The following is a 19,695-nucleotide window of genomic DNA, read 5'->3' on the forward strand; positions in this document are numbered from 1 at the left end:
GTGTGTAGCCCCATCTGACTGCAAAAAGACTAAGAATTCATTGGACCAAAATTCACAGCTTATTTTCTGCAAGACGTGGAAAGAATCTGATCTCATCGCTGTCATTTCAATAACATGCCTGTCATATTAAAGCAGAGAAATGACAGATTACATTAAGATTTATGGGTGAAAAGCCTATGGCAGCATGCAATTTTCCTTTTAGATACTAAAAGTATCTAAGTTACTAGAGTCTATAAAACAGCCTGAATCATGGTATAAGCACTCGACAAAAATATCTCCTGCTGTTGTCAACACAGAACTAACAGATGTTCTCCCAGTAAAGAAGTATCATTAGGGCTAATTGCCGACTGTCAGTATCTTCTGTGCATGATGGGTCTCTACACAGAAATGTAGAAGACATCTCCTAGATCAGAAGCATTAATGTATCTTGAGCAAGCCATACACCAAAGCATTATTTAGTGTTTGTAATGGAAAGAAACAGAAGGAAGTACTACCATGAAATGCAGAAAGAACGTCAGGGGGCAGTAAACTAGTCACCTCATAATGCCATTGTCCTCAGAAGTCCTCATAATGCTATTGAGGAATCTGCTATCCAGCCAAGCAATAATTATGTAAGATTAAAAAAACGATCTGCAGCTCTTTTCATATCCTTGATACTGTTCCTCTTATAATGTTGAAACAGTGCTCAGTCGTCAGCTCTTGTGATTTCATCAGCTTTTATGATGCTGGTCTTAAATCTCTAGATACTGGACTGACATGAAAAAAGCCATTACAGCTTTCCCTTTGCCATTGGAGGAAGATGGTTCCCACCTGTTATGGCTACAGAGCAAAAACTGAACCTGTGAAGTGACAATGTTTAAGCACAAAACATCATATATATATATATATATATATATATATATATATATATATATATATATATATATAAAATTTAACCATACCCATTCTTACAGCCTTTTCTGATCAACTCATAATATTCGAAGGCCTGGTAAGGAGTAACAGAAGCTGAAAATGGCCTACATTTTTTCATTTTTTATCTGTTCTGTCCTGTTTACATGAATACTAGGAGGCAGCAATGCACCTCCATTCAACTACTTTATTGTCAAAAAATATAACACCATACTTCAACAGTCATTGTAACAAGTAGAAGGGGTAAGACAAATCCTCCAAAGGCACAAAGTCACATGCTAAAAACACATACAGGCAAAAATTTGCAAAATATTTCATTTTCAGTGTTAGAGGAATTAGAGAGCAAAATTGAAATGGACCCTGACGAATAAATGTAAAGGTAGCATAAGAAACTGGATACTAAGCAGCTTTTGTCTGCAGTTACAAGCAGTACCCAAATTCTAGTGTACACAAATTGAAGAACAGTAGTGTCATAGTTATTCTAAAAGGAAATAGTGCCATTTAGAGGGGGGAAAAAAAACTTCTCCTGCAGTAAAGTAGGAAAAAAAAACCAAACAAACCCAAACACCTTTTCATACAGAAGGCAGGAAAAAACCCAAACAAACAACCATTTTATACAGCAAATCAGCAAACATGAAAAGCATGTTATTATCACAAAATTGTTATTTGCCAGTAAAATGCCCTGTTTTCCCGATAGTTTAAGTTCACTGTAATCTTGTAACTTCTCCCAGGGAATTCCATATCCTCAGACAAAATACAAATTGCTGACATAATTAATTAAAGTTCATTTTGACAATCAGACCTCCTTTCTCTTCCATGACATTGATCAGTCCAAAATACAGAGTATCCCACTAAGAGAGATGTCATATAAAGCTGGGCATATCTTTCCAAAAGAAATATTTGGCTGATGCTAGAGGCCAGATTCTTTTGCTTGAAGCATAAACCTGAAACACATTTAATCTTCCTGATGCACATTTTCACTTAAAATAAGTGTAACTGTGTCAGTGATGTTTCATTTGTGTTGAAGAAGATGCAAGGTGTAAAATAATGTGATGTTTTGCCTTTCACACTACCATATAGACCCACTGACCACTTCTCTTCAATAGACTTTTCAAGCTGTTTTTAATCCAGTCTGAGAAACAGTGCTGCAAAAATCAAATTGGGCATCACCACAAGTCAGTCACCAATTCAGATTTACAAATATTTATGTGATATTCTTTCCTTCATGTCTGTTGCACAAATTTCGACTTCTTGATAATTTGGAGTTCCTGATAATTTTAGCAGTTTTGTGAGCCATTGAAACCATTTTGGAGGTGAGTAACTGAGGTATGCAGAAGAAGCTCAGAAGGGACAAGGTGACATGCAGGTATGTCTCTCCATATCCAGTGACAACACTGTTCTTATGCTGCCTCAGCTTCAGTTTGGGTGAGCCAGCAGAAAGTCTGCTGAGACCAAATCCAAAGGCACACCTGTGGTGCTCCACTCACCTGTGTGTGGGAAACCCTTCAATGCTGCTACCAAGCGAGATCTCCTTTGGTGTGAGCCTGCTGCACTGTCCAGCGGGACTGCAGGCACCTCCTGCACAACCCACCCTCACTCTGCATTTCTGCCTCAGGAACAATCAGCTATCAGAGCCACCAATTTGCACTTCCAAATCTGCTTTTATCTGGCATGACAGATAAATGCTGTGCTGCTGGTGGTGTTGCCAGCACCCAAGTTACTATCTTTACAGTGTATGCTCAATTAAGAGAGCCTGCCTCTGGTGCAACCTCTCTTTCATAACTGATTCTTCCATTTCTGAAGGCTTTGAGGGAGGTGGAAATAAGTTGGCCCTCAGACACAGGCACTGCGGCCAGACAATCTGGAGTTCTGAGTTTATTCTCATTTCATCTAGTTCTCCAGGAAAAGAATACACTGGTCTATCCTGGCAATGTAGTGGACTGTAAAGGCACTTTGAAAAACATCTATTTGATATCAAAATAAACATAAATAATTTAATAATTGGTCTCCCTAAAAATATATTATTTAGAAATCAGAAAGCTACTCACAAGCAAACTATTGACCTTGGTTCTCCATTACTGGTAATCTATGCTTAACATCTCATGCAAAAGATGGAAATGGAGAAGAAAGTATTTTCATGGAATCCATGTGTGATACCAATAACTGTTCTCCATCTCATTATAAATAAGAATTAGACACACCATTAGCCAACATATACAGTCAGTACAAATCAGTCTTCAAAATCTGAATTAGAAAACAGGGGAAAAAGGATATTTATCATTACTAGAGAACAGTAGTATCACTCTTAAATAGCAATATGTTGTAATCCCTTCATTTTTAAAAAGAAGTGCTGCTGAATAATGATTCTGTTTTGGCATAAATGTTAATTGTTTACATTATTACTTACATATTGTACATATTTACAATTATTTATCATTTCACTGATGCAAACTTAAAATTACTGAGGGGATACTTCCCACATTTACATTTACAATGGAACTTTGTAGAATTCTCAAGCATGTTCAGATTAGGAAATAGTACAGCTGATGGCAAATTTACTACAATTCTAAGCTCTCTCTTTTTTATTACTCACAGCTGGTGGCAAATATGTGTGATGCTGCCATTCCTCATAAGATGAGCTAGGTTCAGGAAACATATGGAAGATAGGAAAGATTTTTTAAAAACTGAAGTGTGTAGAAAAGGCATTAATTTTAAGGATTAGACTATGGTTAGCATTATCTGATAGTTCTCAGTGCCAGAACACGAACATCCATTCAGCCCACTTCCACAAGCAGTGGGAAGTTGTTCTGGGGAAAGTACTCTTTAGCTAATGCAGAATTCATGCTCTAGGGGTTCTTCGTTTTCTTTAAGTTGCTACGGCTTGCAAAAATTACTCATGGAAGTTTCCACAGTGCCGTGCTGTTTTTCTGAACACACAGAGAGTCTATTCTAATGCTTTCCTGACTACCCAGATGTTCATTGCATTGAGCTAAGCATGCTGAACAGCGATGGCAAGCCTCTGGCTACACACTGCTGAGAATCACAACCCAGCAAGCAGGGAGTAAGTAACACAGTACCCTCTTCAGGTTCCTGCCTGGCTGGGAATTCAATGAGCAGATGTCTGCAGAAGAGCCATTAGCACAAGAAAGGCAAATTTGAAAACCGTAAAAAAAAACCCACAGAAAAATCTTAATGGCCTACTTTCCGACAAGAAAAAAAAATTTGGAAAAAAAAACCCAAAAACATTTTGAGGGGGTGGAGGGATACTGTTAGTGGAAAACCTCCTCTTAAACTTTCAAGCCTGGAAAACTAGAAAGGGCAAAAGGAAATCCTGCCTGTCCTGTGGCTCATATTCAGTGTATCAGTCACCCACTGCCTATGTAGAAATCCCATCAGAAGTAGTTAGAGCTCATAACTGGTTATACCTTTTTTTCCTGTTAATGCCTCGTCAGTAGGTTTAACCTTCTGTGCAATGCCTACTGCTGATTATGCAATTGCTTAACCCATTTAAAGCTTTCAATTACATTAACTAGAAGGTAAATTAGAATGCAAGCTAAAAAATTGCAGGAATCTTTTCAAAAGCATTTGTCTCTTTCATGCATTTTTATTAAATTTTCATTAAAAATGCATAATTATTCTTCAACTATAAACATCTACCTAGAAGAAATTAAAAGTTAGAATTTTAATGTATAATGTTAACTTTACTAACTTTTTTCTGAATTGTGATTTAAAAAGATACTAACACTTGGACCAAAGATAAGGCCAACAGCAATAATAATCAAAGGAAAGGATGTGATTTAGTGTCAAAGGAAAACCTTATCTGTTCAGCATAGCTGGATTTTTATTTTACCTCCTCCAAAGGATGAAAATGGGTTTACACAATGTCACAAAGGTCGATAACCTACTACCTAAAAAATTTAGAGGTGACTCATTCATTTTTCCGTAGGATACCACTTTGTTCAGAAACACGTCATCTTTGAACATTTTGCTTCAGTAAAAGAAATAAAGAAAGGGAAGAATATTTTTTGAAACTACCAAGACATTGAGACAGAAATAACAGGAGAGGTGACTAGAGATTAAACCTATTCAATACTGCTGAACTTACAAAAAAAATGAGCCAATACAGAAAACTCAAGATTAAGTGGGTTAACAAGGCACTAATATTGGTGCATATATTTGACTATGACATTGATATAATAATGAAGTTTTAAGATCACATAAAGATTTATGGGATAAAAACATCCATCTAAGTCACTGAGACAATAATAATCTGATTATTTCATCAAATAATAAAAATTCTACCATATTTATGGCTAGAAATATTCAATTTGTCATCCCTAGAACAGATGCCAGATTTCCTTCCATTCACATTTTCTTTGGAAAACTCCAAGAGTCAATCTGTGATAAGGAAAAAGCAAAGGGAAACCATCTGATTTCTCAAACCATCCAAACCATCTCATACCATCAACACTATTCCATATCTCTCACTTTATAGGCAAAGTATTTGTTAACAACTTTTAAACACATTCAATCATCATTTCAGACTTCCTTTCCAGGCTTGTCTACATGCACTACAAATTATTTAAGCTAAGACCCTCAAAATGGCTGAGCAGGGACACAACAAAGCTTATGAAAAGGCATTTACTACTTAATTCTTTTATGTAGTTGCCGCATATTGAAAGGCAATGTGAAGGAAAAAAAAAAGAGAAGAAAGATAGCTACTTACTGCAGACAGTTCCTAATATTCTTTCAGAAATATTATCCATTTAGGCAATATTTTCAGATGCACAGTACTAGCTTTTTCAAACAATAATGTATCAGCAACATCTGTCACTCAATACTGTGTCATGGCAATAAAGGAAAGGCTGTTAAAGGCAAGGCGGGCTCAGCTGTCTGTGTTTCTTCCTGGAGATGTGAAAATGCAGGAGGTTGGGAAAAGCCTGAGAAATGTAGCCTGTGCTGCTTCAATAATCTCCAGGTGCCACTGGTTTCAGGACAACTTTACCACAGGCAAAGTAATCCACCCAGTAAAAAATTTGATGGCAAAAGCAGCAGCAATGGAAGACATACCCATGTCGCTCCACTGTCCCACAGAAGTCTGGAGAAAACATGATTGTGTTTTACAGCTATCTGCTGTACTATTACATGAATGCAGAGCTGCAGGACTCAGAGATGTGGGATGGAAAAGTCCTCAGTGCTATCTACCAGAGGTTTTATTTCCAAGAGAAAGACCTGGCTGCTTTCTGAAATCACTAGTGAGAGGAACAATGCAAGGAGCACATAAGCAACTTCTCACTGCTTCACTCAGAGGCAAAAAAGAGGGAAAATGAGAGTCTCTTTTCTTAGGAAATGCCTCCTGGATCTTTGATGTTATCAAGAAATTTTCAATAGTATTAGAGTGACAGTATAAGCTATTTTGAAACTAGGAGTTCTTTTGAGGTGATGAATAGTAATAGGAATTGCTCTGGGCAATTACTACTACTGCTAAATCACTGCCAAGTGAAATCTCTCTCTGGCATCAAACAAATCAGTTCAGAAAGATTCTAGCACATTGGTTTTTAAAACACTGGGTTCTGTATATGGCAGAACTGAGTGTTACACATTTTAGGAAGGGAAGAAGGGAAAGACAGACTTTGACAATCACCAACCAGTCCCAAACTAAGAGCACCATACACTGAATATTGGAATCTCCCTGCACTACAACACGTGAATTGGAGTAGACGAAATCTGATGCAGTCCTAAAAAAGGAAACTCTACCTTCACTTCCTTTCCCTTAAAGGACTAGGTGAAGATCAATTAAATGTTCAATATACAAAATACTTCTTTTGCCAAGAAAAAGTTGGCCTTGCAATTCTGGGAGAGCAATAGCTTACAGGAGCACCTGCAGTGATGCAACCTGACAGTCTTCTTTCCTACAGACTTACAGGAGCTGTCCCCCAGGAGCAGCGCCTGAACCATCACAGCACAAACTTCACCATTCAAAAGCAGCTCTGTCAGCATCTGATTTTCAGCCTCTATTCAGTTTCTAGAGGTCAACGTGTTAGAAAGCTACCTTATGCTGGAAACAACTCAAAAAAAACCAGAGAACTGTAAACTGTGTGGCACCCAAACAAGCAGATGATGCAAAGATTCCACTCTAATGACAGAAATGATGAAAAGGAATGGAAGGATGGCTGGATTGTTTTCATTCTTTCATGATTTGGGGATAGGGGAAGAGAGACAGGGAAGCAGAAAACCAGGGAGGCAACACTGCTACTCTGGTCAGTACCCTGGCCACCACTTCTATCCCAATTACTTGGCTATCCTTGTAGGTGGCAAGCTGCTGGCAGTGGGGGTACTGCAAATTTGGCCTCCTTGAGAAGAGAGCAGGAGCTACTGTGTGCCAGATATGTCCAGTTCCGCCTGGATCCACACCACAGGACACAGCTGAGCCCATCAACCAAGTTGGTGGCGCCTCCATGAAAAAGTATTTAAGAAAGGCCACACACACAACACAGGCAGAGAAGCAGGAAAAGAGTGAGAAACAGCAGTGCCAACACCAAGGTGAGAAGTACAAGCTCCATGGTAGAGCAAATACTCCCAAAAGGAGTGCAGCCCACAGAGGATCCACACGGGAGCAGAGGATGAGTAAGAACGAAGGAGTAGAAGAGAACCACAGTCCTTCCCTGTGCTGTTCATTGCCTCACTGAAGGGACTGAGTGCCACCTGTGGTGATAACAAAGGGGAAGGAGAGGAGTCTGGAGGGAAGCTGAGAGGTCCAGGAAGCGAGAGGTGTTTTCCTGAAGTGTTTTAATGCTTGCTTCATTTTTTGCTTTTGTTTCACAATATCTGACTCAGTCAATATGCATTAATCAGTAATAAACTAATTTACTCCACTCGAGTCTGTTTTGTCCATGATGATAATCATGAAGGGATCTCCCAGCCTTTATCTTGACCTGTGAGCTTTCTCATTCTTTCTATTTTCTTCCCCATCCCACAGGATGGGGTAAGGAAAGAGCAAGTGGCCATGTGGGGTGGAAATAAAATCTCTAAAAAATCTTTAGAATCTTGGCTGTGGGCCGAGGCCACGCCACCACCACCCCTAGAGTCGGCTGCGCCCCGAAGGGCACTGAGGGCCAACAACTGTGACGTGGATGAACCAGCAGCATCAGACAGCATTTTCTGGTGCCTATTGCTGGCTTTAACCCCTAGATATTCAAGTTTCGCAGGTAAAACAACCAGAAATAATATATGCACAATTTAGTTACAAGCACTGCTTTAAATTATAATGTCTTGAAACCATAGCCAAGGAGATCTATCCCTTCAGGAGAGCAGCTGTGTGCACAAGGTAGGCACAGGATGGAATCTAATTTAGACTTCAGAGGTAGCAACAGTCTCACCTTTTTTTGAAATCAGAATCTCTTGCTTGACAGTCATCTCATTATTATTTTTACATTTAGGAAATTAACCATTTTTCGTATTTCTTTCATCTTTGCTGGTTAAAAAGGCAAGCCGAAATTAAAAACGCTACTCGGAACTATCTGTTCCACAGCAAAAATGAATTATGCTTCCATCTGACAGCGAGAAAAGCATTCCCCACTGGGGCATTAAAGTGTACACAGATTTAGGAGCGGGGGGAGCTCTCAGTGCTGACGGGAGCGCCCAGGGGACAGCGGGAGCCAGGCCCGGTGCGGCACCGAGAGCCGCCGGGACCTGCCGGCAGGGCACCCCGGCCGCTCTATTTTTACTGCGGTATGTTTTGCATTCAGACTTTCCACTGCAGGCGGCCCGGGTCAGGGGATCGCTCTGCCGGGGGAATCTGACAGGTCAGCTCAGCCGGAGTTATTTATAGAGGGCGGGGGACTAAGGGAGAGGATGCGATCGGCATCGTATTCTTCTGCCGCGGGGCTGCGGACTGGGAGAGGCACCCAGGAGCAGCCCCCCCTTCGCCCCTCAGCACGGCCGGGCAAGGCGGCAGCCGCCGCCGGGAGAGGGGACAGCCCGCTGGACACGGGGACAGCCCGCTGGACACGGGGGCTGCTGCCGCGAGAGCCAAAGGGACAAGGCCCAGACGCTCCTCCTTCCCTCTCTGCCCCCACTTTAACTCATGCAGCCTCTCGGGGAGTGAGGGCCACCCCACTCCCCGCAGTCCCAGCAAGCGCAGGGGGGGCTCTCACCCCTGGCACCCAGAGCGAGGCCCAGGACAGTTCTATGTAAAACTGCACACACTCACAAGGCCACAACTGACTGCCGAGGGCCAAGAGCATTGAAAATTCAGAGGCAATGAAAATAGTCAGGCTGCAGCTATCTGGATACTGTCTTCAGTCACTTCATGAGTGTGAAGACACTTGCAAGGAGGATTTAACCTTTCTCCTACTATGACAATCTATCACTTCACAGCAGGTTATCACCTACCCTTCTCTCCTGGCACTGCAGAACTGTATGTACCCAGCCTGCCACTTATGAGGTCCATTTCTTTTTGGTAGGGAAAGAAACTGGGACAGACTACAAGCATCAGTATTTCAAACTGTAATCAGACTGCCCCCCTCAAGCCCTGCTGCTTACTTAGCTGCTTCATCCTGAAGGCATTTAACTATCAGGAGATGTCTGGCAGCCACATCTGAAAGGGCCTAAGCTGCATGTGCAAGTCTAAAACTGCCCTACTGCAAGTGGCCTGACATCCACCCCTGCCAAACCCTGGCTGGCACTCAGAAACAAGACATTCATCTGGCCTTGTAAGCATTTGCTAAGGATACCTGACACGCTGACAGGACTCTTCCCACACAATGTAGCTATAGCCATCTTTTAAAACCTGACCACACTAGGAGATAGTGCCAGTGTATGTAACCACCTAACAGCATGATCTGTACAGCCTGAAAGCACATGGCCTGGTACCCAGGGCTTCCCAGTCCAGGTGGGGTCAAAGCCACAGCTCCCATGTCCTTAGGGAAGTACCAGTAGTGCTTATATTGTGCCTCCTGGATTGGCATGACCTGAATCTGCTGGGCCTCAGCATGGGAAAGATTGACAGAGCTCAAACATCCACTTAGCCATGCTGAAGTGCTGTCTTCCTGCTTGTGAACAAAGGGTTTGTTTACAGTTCACTATTTGTTGGTTAGAGCAGTTGAGCAGGAGCTGCAGGATTTCTTCGTCAGATACTACAATCTCAAAATTCCCTTGCCTGTTTCACCTTCACTTGAAAGGACCATTCTCCTTCTGACAAATGAGATTTCTGTCTAGGTGCTCATCCACCTCAGCCTCTGCACACATTCCTCGTCTGGCTGTGTGACTAATGACAAGAAATTATGTGTCTGGCAATACATGGGCTTAATACAATGCCAGGACAGTAATGTTCCTCAAGGGAGCTGAGTGTTAAGACCTAAACATGTATATCAGCTTAGCAGGAAAAGAAAAATTTAAAAAAGGGCAACTCCTACATTCAAGTAAACCCACATTTTAAAGTAATTACTGGCACTGTTAACAGTCCTGGCTTTGACTTGTATCTGCAGACATCATCTAATACACAATTAACAGCCATACAATAACAGTGATATATAAAGTTGCCCTGTGCACATTTTATAGAACACCTCCAATCATGACACATTTCCAACCATCTACATACAATACTTTTAATTCACTGGACATTCAAGTTATCTGCATACAGTTGAGAGCCAGCTAAGACTTGTGGAAAGGAAGTGAATGTTTTCTTCAGGATTTTATAGTTCCAGCTCCAAAATACTCAGGAAAAACAGTATTTTGTCCTGATGGCCTCACGAGATACTAAAAGCACAAGCAAACTCCTCTAACATGGGAAAGCGTGCTGTACTGCCTGGCTCACCACCATGAGAGCCTTCTCAGGAAAACAAGTCCTGGTGGCTTCCTTAAAAATGCATGCAGAGTGAGGATATATGTGAAGTTGGAGGATCAGGCTTCTCCACAGGCAGAAAGACCTGTCTGCCTGTTGAGGTACTTCATAAATGGCCTTTGGAGGAGGGAAAAAAGTCATGAGCATTTCATTTCTAAAAGAGATTTAAACACTGTTTAGGATTCCCTTGTTCGGTTGGAGGAGTCCCGATCTTTCTACAGAACCTAGATGTCCAAGGTCCTCTGGGGATACCACCAGCTTTTAAAGGGACACAGGCAGAGCAGTTCTCTGATTTCTTGTATTACAACTTTTTTGTTGTTTGGACTATCTCAGTGAAACATTCATTCATTCATGTGCCACAGCACCCAAGAAGCTTATAATGGAGATATCCAGAGATCTCCAGAGCATCCATTAAAAAAAAAAGAATTTATTCCTGCTGACTGGTCCATCTTTTAGGAACACAGGAAGGGTGTACATACCCATATGGAAAAATCCACTACCACATTCTTACTGCTGAAAGCCAAAACTTCCCAAGAGATCCTTTGAATGCATTAAAAGCTCTAGATATTTGATCTCACTTCAGAGTTTCATAATCACAACCAGGCTGCTAGCAAATTAATTAATTAACTGCCTCCCATGAAATGCATCCAAGGACTCTGCGTTTTAAATCAAGTGGAGCAAGGATACTACTAAAGTATAGTGCCGTGTTTATAAACTTGTGAAGCCCCCTGCTGTGCCATTCCGGTCGCGTACGATCGGTGTGACAGCGCGAGAAGCTCCGTCGCCCTCTCCTCAAGCGCCACGCATCAGGCTCAGCACTCCGGCGCGGCCCTCGCCGGTCCCTCCCGGCGGCGGAGAGGGCGAGAGCAGCCGGTCCCTCCCTGCGGACGCTCCCTCTCCCTCGCCGGGGGCTCCCCGCTGTACAGCCGCGGCCCCCGCCGTGCCTGCCCCTCTGACAGCGCACCCGCGCCGGGGACACTGGCGAGACACCTGCGCCTCGGCTAGCGGAGGGGAGGGCAGGCTGGGGGGACCCACCCTGCAAGCTCGCACTAGCGCAGCAGCCACCTCCTGCAAGTTCCCTCTCGTCCCCTCTTATGCAGCCTTTCCCATAAGGGCGGCAGACCCCCTCATCCCTCCCCACAGCTGTGTGCTGCGAGACTGCCCACACCACACCTGCGCTATGCCTTCCGGACACTTGCAGCCACAGAGGCTGGCTCTCCCTGGCCCCCTCCGTGACCCTGTACAGGATAACCTCCTGACGGCCAGCGGTACCATCCCGCCGGACAGCCGTGGGAGGGGGTTGGGGGTCCCTCCACCCAACCCCAGGGTGCACCGAGGTAAGGATATAGCCAGCTACTGCTGACGCCGGGGAGCAACTATCGCGCCGGAGGCACGGTGCATCGGCTCGTCGGGAGCCCAGCCGCCGATGGAGCTGCCATGACAGCCCTGACAGAGGTTAAGCCAAAACTTTCCTCCTGCAAATCCTGCAAATCCTGGCCGGACCTGTTGTCGGATTCGGCCAACTCCTCCCCGCTCCTTCCAGCGGCAGAGCATTTACCGGGCACAGCAGCCCCGCTGATCTTCCGTGCTTGGTGAGAAAAGCGGGACGAGGGCGCCGCTCGGCTCTCCCTGAGACGCCGACAACGAGGGCTTGTTGCCTGCGGCTCACCTGCAGCCCGCGCCTAAGAACGCGGCCGTCCCCGGCGCGTCCCCTCAAGTTTCAACACAGGAGTGCTCCGGGACGGCCCCATCGCGGCAGGCTTGGTGCGGCAGGTCACTGTCCCCGGCCGTCCCCCAGGCCGCGCCTCCGGGGGACACGGCCCCGTCCCTGCCCGCGAGCCACGGGTCCGCTCTCGCTCCAGCAGCTCGACGGGCTCGGAGAGGGGACTGCCCCTGCTCCGCTTGCCCGAGCACCCTACCGCTCAGCCTCGCGGCGGCAGCGCAGGCTGTGTGCCGCGCACGGGAATTGCCCATGGGGCGGCTGCGGCCGCGGGTGTCCCTTGAGCGCGCTGCCCCCGGCCCCCAGGCGGTCCCCCGCGAGGAGGGGAGCGCCCTGAGGCTCGCCTTACCCGGCTGGCGGAGAGGACCTGCCGGTAGCGCTCCTCCTCCGCAGGCAGAGCAGGGAACTGTTGCGTGGAGAGCATGCTCTGGCTGCTGCTGACCCCTCTCCACTTTGGTCGCCCCCTCACCGTTCTCTACCTCGGTCTCTGACGAACCGCGTCCAGCCAGTCACAGACACACTTGCGAGCACGGCTTCGCATTTTGTCTGCTCTGCAGACTCCCCCTCCCCGCTCCTCCACCCAATAATAATAAACCTCCGCGAGAAAGAGCCACATCCCCACCCCTTTCGCACACAAGGCTCTACCCCTAGGGGACACGCTGAGAGACAGCCCACTTGCTAATTTCGCCCTAAAGCCGTCCCCCAGGGAGGGCGGATGGAGTGGGCACAGGCTGGGCGCCCCTCCCCATCCCCCCATCCGGTTAAGGGACGCCTCGTCATGCTGCGAAGGGCTTCAGGTGGAAAGACAAGCCTGAGTCAGAGATGATGTAAGGGGCAAGAACCCGCGGAGTTCGCCCCTCGCACCCCTTACCTTGGCTCGCCGGGGCTCCGCCGCTCCTGGCCCCCGGGCCGCCCGGACGCGCACTTGCGGCTGAAGCGATCCGAAGCCCGCCCGGACGCGCACTTGCGGCTGAAGCGATCCGAAGCCCGCCCAGCGCACGGACCAGCAGGCGCTCTCGGCCCACCGAGTCGAGCCGCAGAGTTCAGAGCGGAGGTTGGCAACCGTGGGCCAGACTCCCGTGTCCCTTCATTCATCCGCGGTTCCCGGGTGGACTTCCCTGAGCTTTATTTTACGTTACGGTCCGGCAAAGGCTTTCCTTTCAGCCCAGGGATGGAGAGTTTCGCGCCTGCAGGGACTGCAACGCTTCCCTCTGTAGCACAGCGGCTGGCCTGTCGCAGCCCAGCCTCTAACGCTTTAAAGAGAGCTGAAAGAGGCGCTGGCACCGCAGAAGCGGAAGGGAAAGAGCTCCGGCAGAAGGAACCTCTCGGAACCAACCACAGGTTTCCCCAGCTCCTTCCCCGCAGGAAGGCTCCGGTCCCAGCCCCCCGGCGTCCCTTCCCTGCGAGGAAGCGCTGCGCGGGGGAATAGCGGCGACCCGACGGCGTTACCCCTTGCCCTGGTCCTGACCAGCCCCAACGATCCGTAGCTGGAAGGATGTGCTGATTGTTGCATATCTGTTGAAGCAAAATTCTCAGACCAAGAGACAAGTGCCGCCCGAAGCTGCAAATGACAGAGCAAATGTCCTACCCCCATGAGATACCAGCTTTTAAGACCTGTATTTGATCTGTTTGTCCCCTTGCCCTGTGTTTACATTCGAAGATGTTAAGTCTGACTGAAGCCCCGGTCTCTGCACACAACGGAGCTCACCAATACTAGCCACGAATGATAAAGTCAACAGGACAAAAGGCAAAACAATGAGTACAAAATGGGCAGAAGTGTGTGGTACCAGAATAGAAACAGTTCAAGACCCTTCCAAGAGCCACAGAAAGATGTCACCAGGACTGCATCGGGGTTCTGAGATGACACCTGTAAACCAAAAAGGCTTCCAGTTTTTACTGTGCATGATTTAGTACTACTGAAATGCTATCATTCAAAATGTGAATCAGAGAACACCCAAGAAAATGTGAACCACCACCTCTATGAATATGGCTTCCAGCCCTGTCACCACTCTTAACAATCAGTGAGGGTGATACCCCTCATAACACTGTTTATATTTGTAAATATAAACACATGGTGTCATATATGTTTATATATAAATAATAAATATGATGAACATTTCTTAGCTTTTTTTCCCAGTTTCTTTTCAATACCTGTACTTCCATACCTTCAGATTTAGGCCTTGTTACTTTGTGCACAAATGTTATGGTGCAGACAGTGTTCTCTATGCTTCTGGAGTGCCAATGTACTTAGAGGCTTCTGCTCATGGTAACTCAGTGCTGCTGCACTTTTTACCCAACCAACCAAACATCTCTCCAAACCAACCTCCAGCATCTGGAGGAAAACAGTGGTGATTTTAAAACAATTGCACCAAAAATAGGAAAAGCATGGAAAGAGAGAAAATAAAGACCATTTATGCAAAATCATCATATTGCTTAATGTAAAACAACAAATATTTTGTGCTGTAATGCAGGAATCAAACCATAATTTGTGATACAGAGATTAGGTAGCCCTGTCAAAAATTCTAGTAACAGTAAATGAAAACCTGTATCTAAGAGGTGCAGTACATGACTCAGACTGCAAAGCCAGCTTGGCCTTGGCTGAGGATGGCTTCAGCTGGAGAACTGTGAATTCCAAACCCCAAGCCAGTCTTGACTCTTCATCTCAAACTAATTTCCTCCAATAGAAGTGCCACTGAAACTGGAGTTTCACAAGATTCAGCAGCACACAAAGAAAGCCTAAGTTCTGATTTTGTTGGTGATTTTGGGAAATCACTGCATGAGCAACATTTAGCATAAATAATGCTTGGTTGAATCAAGCCACAGTTCCCTCAGAGTATGACTTACTTCTTTCTACACAGATGCTGTTTAGCCTACCTTACATCTGAGTTTGATGTTTTACAGGTCATATTCATACATAATCCATACCACAGAATTGTTTTCTGGTGCCATGGCACATAAACATCATAATGCAGTGTTCAAATAATTCATTAACATCTAACCATCTTTCCATCTTTGTGGAAAGAAGTATATCTCATTATCTTATAATTAGACTTCATTTGATTTTTTTCCTTAATTTTTACCTTGCCTTTCTTTTCCTAGGAAATACAAAACACTACAGGTTTTTAATTTTCTAATTCTCTAGAGCAACTGACTAATTTACTTGAATAAGAGCAGACAGGAATACAAATATATTCATGAAGCAAGGAAAGGGAGCAATTGAAATGCTCATAGATAACAACTGGTAACAGGATGAAACCAAAGCATTGCAAAGCAGAAAAAGGATATCCAAACTAAATGAAAATGAGAACAGGGTTACACAAGAACTGTCCAAACAAGAATGCTCCAACCTAAAGCACACACATCAAGCTTCCACTGCCTGGCATTGGAACACACTTCAGACCAAGCATCTCTGTGCTCTCACCCCACAACACCCAAGCTCATCACTCAGAGAAAGCTGGCACAGGGCAGATATGTTTTGGAGCCTGAGTACTACTGAGATGACAAACTCAAGAGTTCACTGCTTTAAAGCCACAATCAAACATAGATGCTTTTATGAACAAATTTTGGTGCTATCTGCTTAGTAACATTTCCTTCTCTGGTAGTTAAGGTCAGCACAAATGTCTAATAAATCAGCTCTATTTCTCCCCTGTGAGGCCAAAAAAAAAACAAACTACCAAGTCCATTCCCCTTTGTTTCACCTTAATCAACTTCGCCAACCCACTCTCACAATTTTGTCAGAGCAGTAACATGAAGGAACACAATTACATAATTCCGGGATTCATCTAACAAGTAAGAATTATCACTGCCAGAGAAGGGGGCAAAAAGCATACCTAAAACTTGGGCTGCAGTGTGTCAGTCATCATTACCTGGGAAGTTTGCTGCTTCGCTACACCAGTCCTTAAGAACACACAATTCTTCAAGTTTTTGATATTTTTATTGTCTGATTTGGTTTTTACATTAAATTAACACACACAATGGATTTTATACTGTTACAGGGAAAAAACTTGCCCTAGAAGTTTCCAATTACAAACATACTGAACAGTTGTAAGAACCTTGGCTCAGTGTAAGGATAAATTTTCACCACAATGCTTCCAGAATCGGGAAAAGTCCCAAGTTTTGTTCATTTTACACATACCTAAATATTCTTCATGTTAAGTCATTATCAGGCTTCTATTGCTGTAATTTCCCTTCAACAGCAGGTCAGATTATATAATTTGTTTTAATGTATACTGATTAATATGCATTTTTTGTAAGCTGTCAACATTAAAAATATTTGCTCATTACATTATGTAACAGTACATTACATATAAATTGCTACCAAACCCTACCTTCAGTTCAAAATGTCTTTTCTAAAATTACCATCTTTCATTAATATTGAATAAAAGGTGATTTTATCTGTATCTTTTACTTCAAAGGTTGTTGACAACATGCAGCTCCAACCAAAGAAAGGCAAAATATTAACTGTAAAAATATTTTAAAGAAATAAACAAAAACCTAGTGATTTATTAAACTGCAGATTGCTTGAACCCCCACACTTTTTTTTATGCCAAGAAATAAATATCTGGTTCAGCAGGCAGACCAAGAGAGTGCAAATGACTCAGATGGTTGGATAAGATATACAGAACTATTTTGAATAAAATTTCAAAAATAGGTACGCCTTGCATATGCAAGGTTCAGAAGAGATACAAATCCTTTAAGAAAGGGAATATGCCCACTCACACATACCTTTGTATGAACAGAATGAATTTGTATAGTAAAAAAGCATGGCAATCTTTGATGAAGATGATCAATGAGAAGCCTTTTCCTCTCCAGTATTTCCCACAAATATGCAGAAAACAATACTAAGTATTTCTTCAAACATATAACAAGTGCAGTTAAGCAGTATAACTCGCTAGAGAGAGGTTTCTTCTCTTTGCTGTAGAAGCAAGGATAAAATTTCCATTGTAATTATTTTAAAGCTAGCAGTAAATTAGAAAAATTAGTGATAGTCATGCAAGATAAAAGCTGTTTCCATATAGTTCTCATTCATGTTGATTTCCATATTTCAGCCAGAAAGGTATCTTTTTGTACTTTTGGATAAACCATCACATTTTACTTCATCTGAACAAAAATATGTCTCCTTTTTCCTTAGTGACAGAAGAGTTACTGACATATGCCGTCACAATACAATACCATCACCTCACTCTTGTTAAAGAAAACATACTTATATCTGAAATTATCTTCCAGGCATTAATATGATAGAAAAAAGTTAAAGCAACCATATGAAACAATGTTTACCTTTTATACTAGAAAATAAGAAATTCAATGGAGATGCAACTTTGCACAGTGTAATTTCAATTAATTCTACAACTTTAAATACTAATGGTCTGACACATAAGTAATATGAATTTCTAAAATTAATTTAAAAACAAAGTACTATAGAATAGCATCAATCCATGCTAAATATTGCCAAGTTTTCCCCACCTTTCTCGTCATTCACAAACTTCTGTGAAAAACTGAAAAGAAACTAATTTTATCCCTGTTTTCTTAATCTATATAATCAAAAGCTTCTGCCTTTTTGCAGCTTTTCTATTTTATTTTCTTGCTGCTGAATCAGAATTACAATTGGATATCTGTTCAAATTAATACTGGGTCCCTTCACAAGTAAGCAAAATCAACCAGAAGAGCTTTCAAGCAAACTGCAACATTTTCTGCTAACTCATACAAATGGTCCCACTGCTTCTGCATGATTTGTGATGAAATTATATACCTGAATTACAAGGGTATAATACTAATACCCGTTGGCCATGCACCCCTTTTTTTGCAGGAGCTTGTAATCACTTTGCAGTAACCTGCAATGCTCAAGTATCACCAAAAAGTTTCTAGCAGAGGTTTAAAAATTCAGTTTTCTGATTTCCCCATTCCTGAATTTAATTTGCAGTCTCTCAACTGAGACTACATAGCTTCTCTGATAATGCTGAAGCCAGATAAAAACCTTTCCATTCTACCAACCAATACTGATAACCTAAAGCAAGGTATTCAAAAGTGTCAGTAAGAAAATATTTAAACATTTGGAAGTTCAGCTAGATGGTTTAAATGTGACTACCAAGCACCACCCAGATGGCTTCAGAACATCATATAACTATATTGTTACACTGTCCAATTACATTTTTGCACACCTGTGCAAATATCCAACTCTGACATTTATCCATACAAATAGCCAATTGATACTCTTAAGTTTAATTTCAAATTGTTTTTCTGCTGCTGGCAGTTGGGGCAACAGTGAGAATGCAGCCTTGTACCCTGAAACTTCTTCACATCCATGTTCAGCATATGCATCTGTCCACTAAAGGAACTTGTCAGTTAGTTCAATTTTGAGGAAACAAGGGTGGGAAGGAGCGGGGTGAAACAACAAAAAAGCAAACCCCACCGTTTTTAAGGGGGGGGCACTGTTTTGTTTGTGATACAGCTGAATTGAAAGATAGTTCACATCTCCTTTATCTGAACAAAGCTCTGAACAAGGCCCCAGAATATGCAAGCCTAAGTGACCCAAGGTTCCCTGTTAGTTGTCATAATTAAAACTGGCGTGAAGCATAGAAGTATTGTGTGATACAGCAAAGATGAGCGTAAGAACACTAACCTTCAATAAACAACTAAGCTGATTTTACAGGAAACATATATTCAATAAACCATTTTATACTAAGCTATTCTTAATATTATGAAATAGAGACAAGGAAAAAGAATAATAGAAGAGATGTTAACAAATCCAAATCAAACTACCAGCACTTCAGTGTAGACTAGAATCTACTATTACTTTCAGTGTCTGACTTCACTTCTGTGCTGTGAATGTAATAACACAAAAGGTGACATTTCTTCTCTCATCTACATTTTTCTTAGCAAAGAGTATACATACATAATCTATGCTTATTAAGTTCTGTTACACAGATTAACATTGTAGGAATAATAGCTACCTAAAGTCCAACCGAGGTATATGAAATATTGAGTTATTTTCAGTCATTGTAGACCATGAGCCATGCAACCATCACAACAGCAACTCCAAACACTGGCAGCATAATGAGGTTCTTGTACTTTTGCCATGATGATTGTTCAACTTCTACCTCATCCTTTCTTCTCTTATTCTTTCTTCGCCCTTTTAATCTGTTTTCAAAAGCTTCCAGTTCAGCCTAAATAAAGAAAACCACAAGTAGTTGACATTTGTATCAGAATTAAAAACAAGGACATG

At 43.1% G+C, this 19,695-nt stretch overlaps 2 protein-coding genes across 4 annotated transcripts in view; both read right to left on the minus strand.

The window, feature by feature from the left end:
• CORIN (corin, serine peptidase) overlaps positions 1–13,058 on the minus strand; it is a 118,064-nt gene extending 105,006 nt beyond the window's left edge. The window contains exon 1 of one of the 2 annotated variants that reach the window (XM_038134464.1): positions 12,823–13,058. In XM_038134464.1, coding sequence (XP_037990392.1) covers positions 12,823–12,897 — 75 coding nt within the window. In that variant the 5' untranslated portion in view covers positions 12,898–13,058. The remainder of the gene's footprint in view (positions 1–12,822) is intronic. The other variant, XM_038134465.1, reaches the window with a different exon arrangement.
• A 3,330-nt stretch (positions 13,059–16,388) lies between these two features.
• Positions 16,389–19,695, minus strand: part of NFXL1 (nuclear transcription factor, X-box binding like 1) — a 45,940-nt gene continuing 42,633 nt past the window's right edge. For both annotated transcript variants that reach the window (XM_038135713.1, XM_038135714.1), the window contains one exon: positions 16,389–19,636. In XM_038135713.1, the coding sequence (XP_037991641.1) occupies positions 19,463–19,636 (174 nt within the window). In that variant the 3' untranslated portion in view covers positions 16,389–19,462. The remainder of the gene's footprint in view (positions 19,637–19,695) is intronic.

The sequence above is a fragment of the Motacilla alba genome, chromosome 4 (genome assembly GCF_015832195.1).
Source record: "Motacilla alba alba isolate MOTALB_02 chromosome 4, Motacilla_alba_V1.0_pri, whole genome shotgun sequence".
Classification (NCBI taxonomy): Eukaryota; Metazoa; Chordata; class Aves; order Passeriformes; family Motacillidae; genus Motacilla; species Motacilla alba.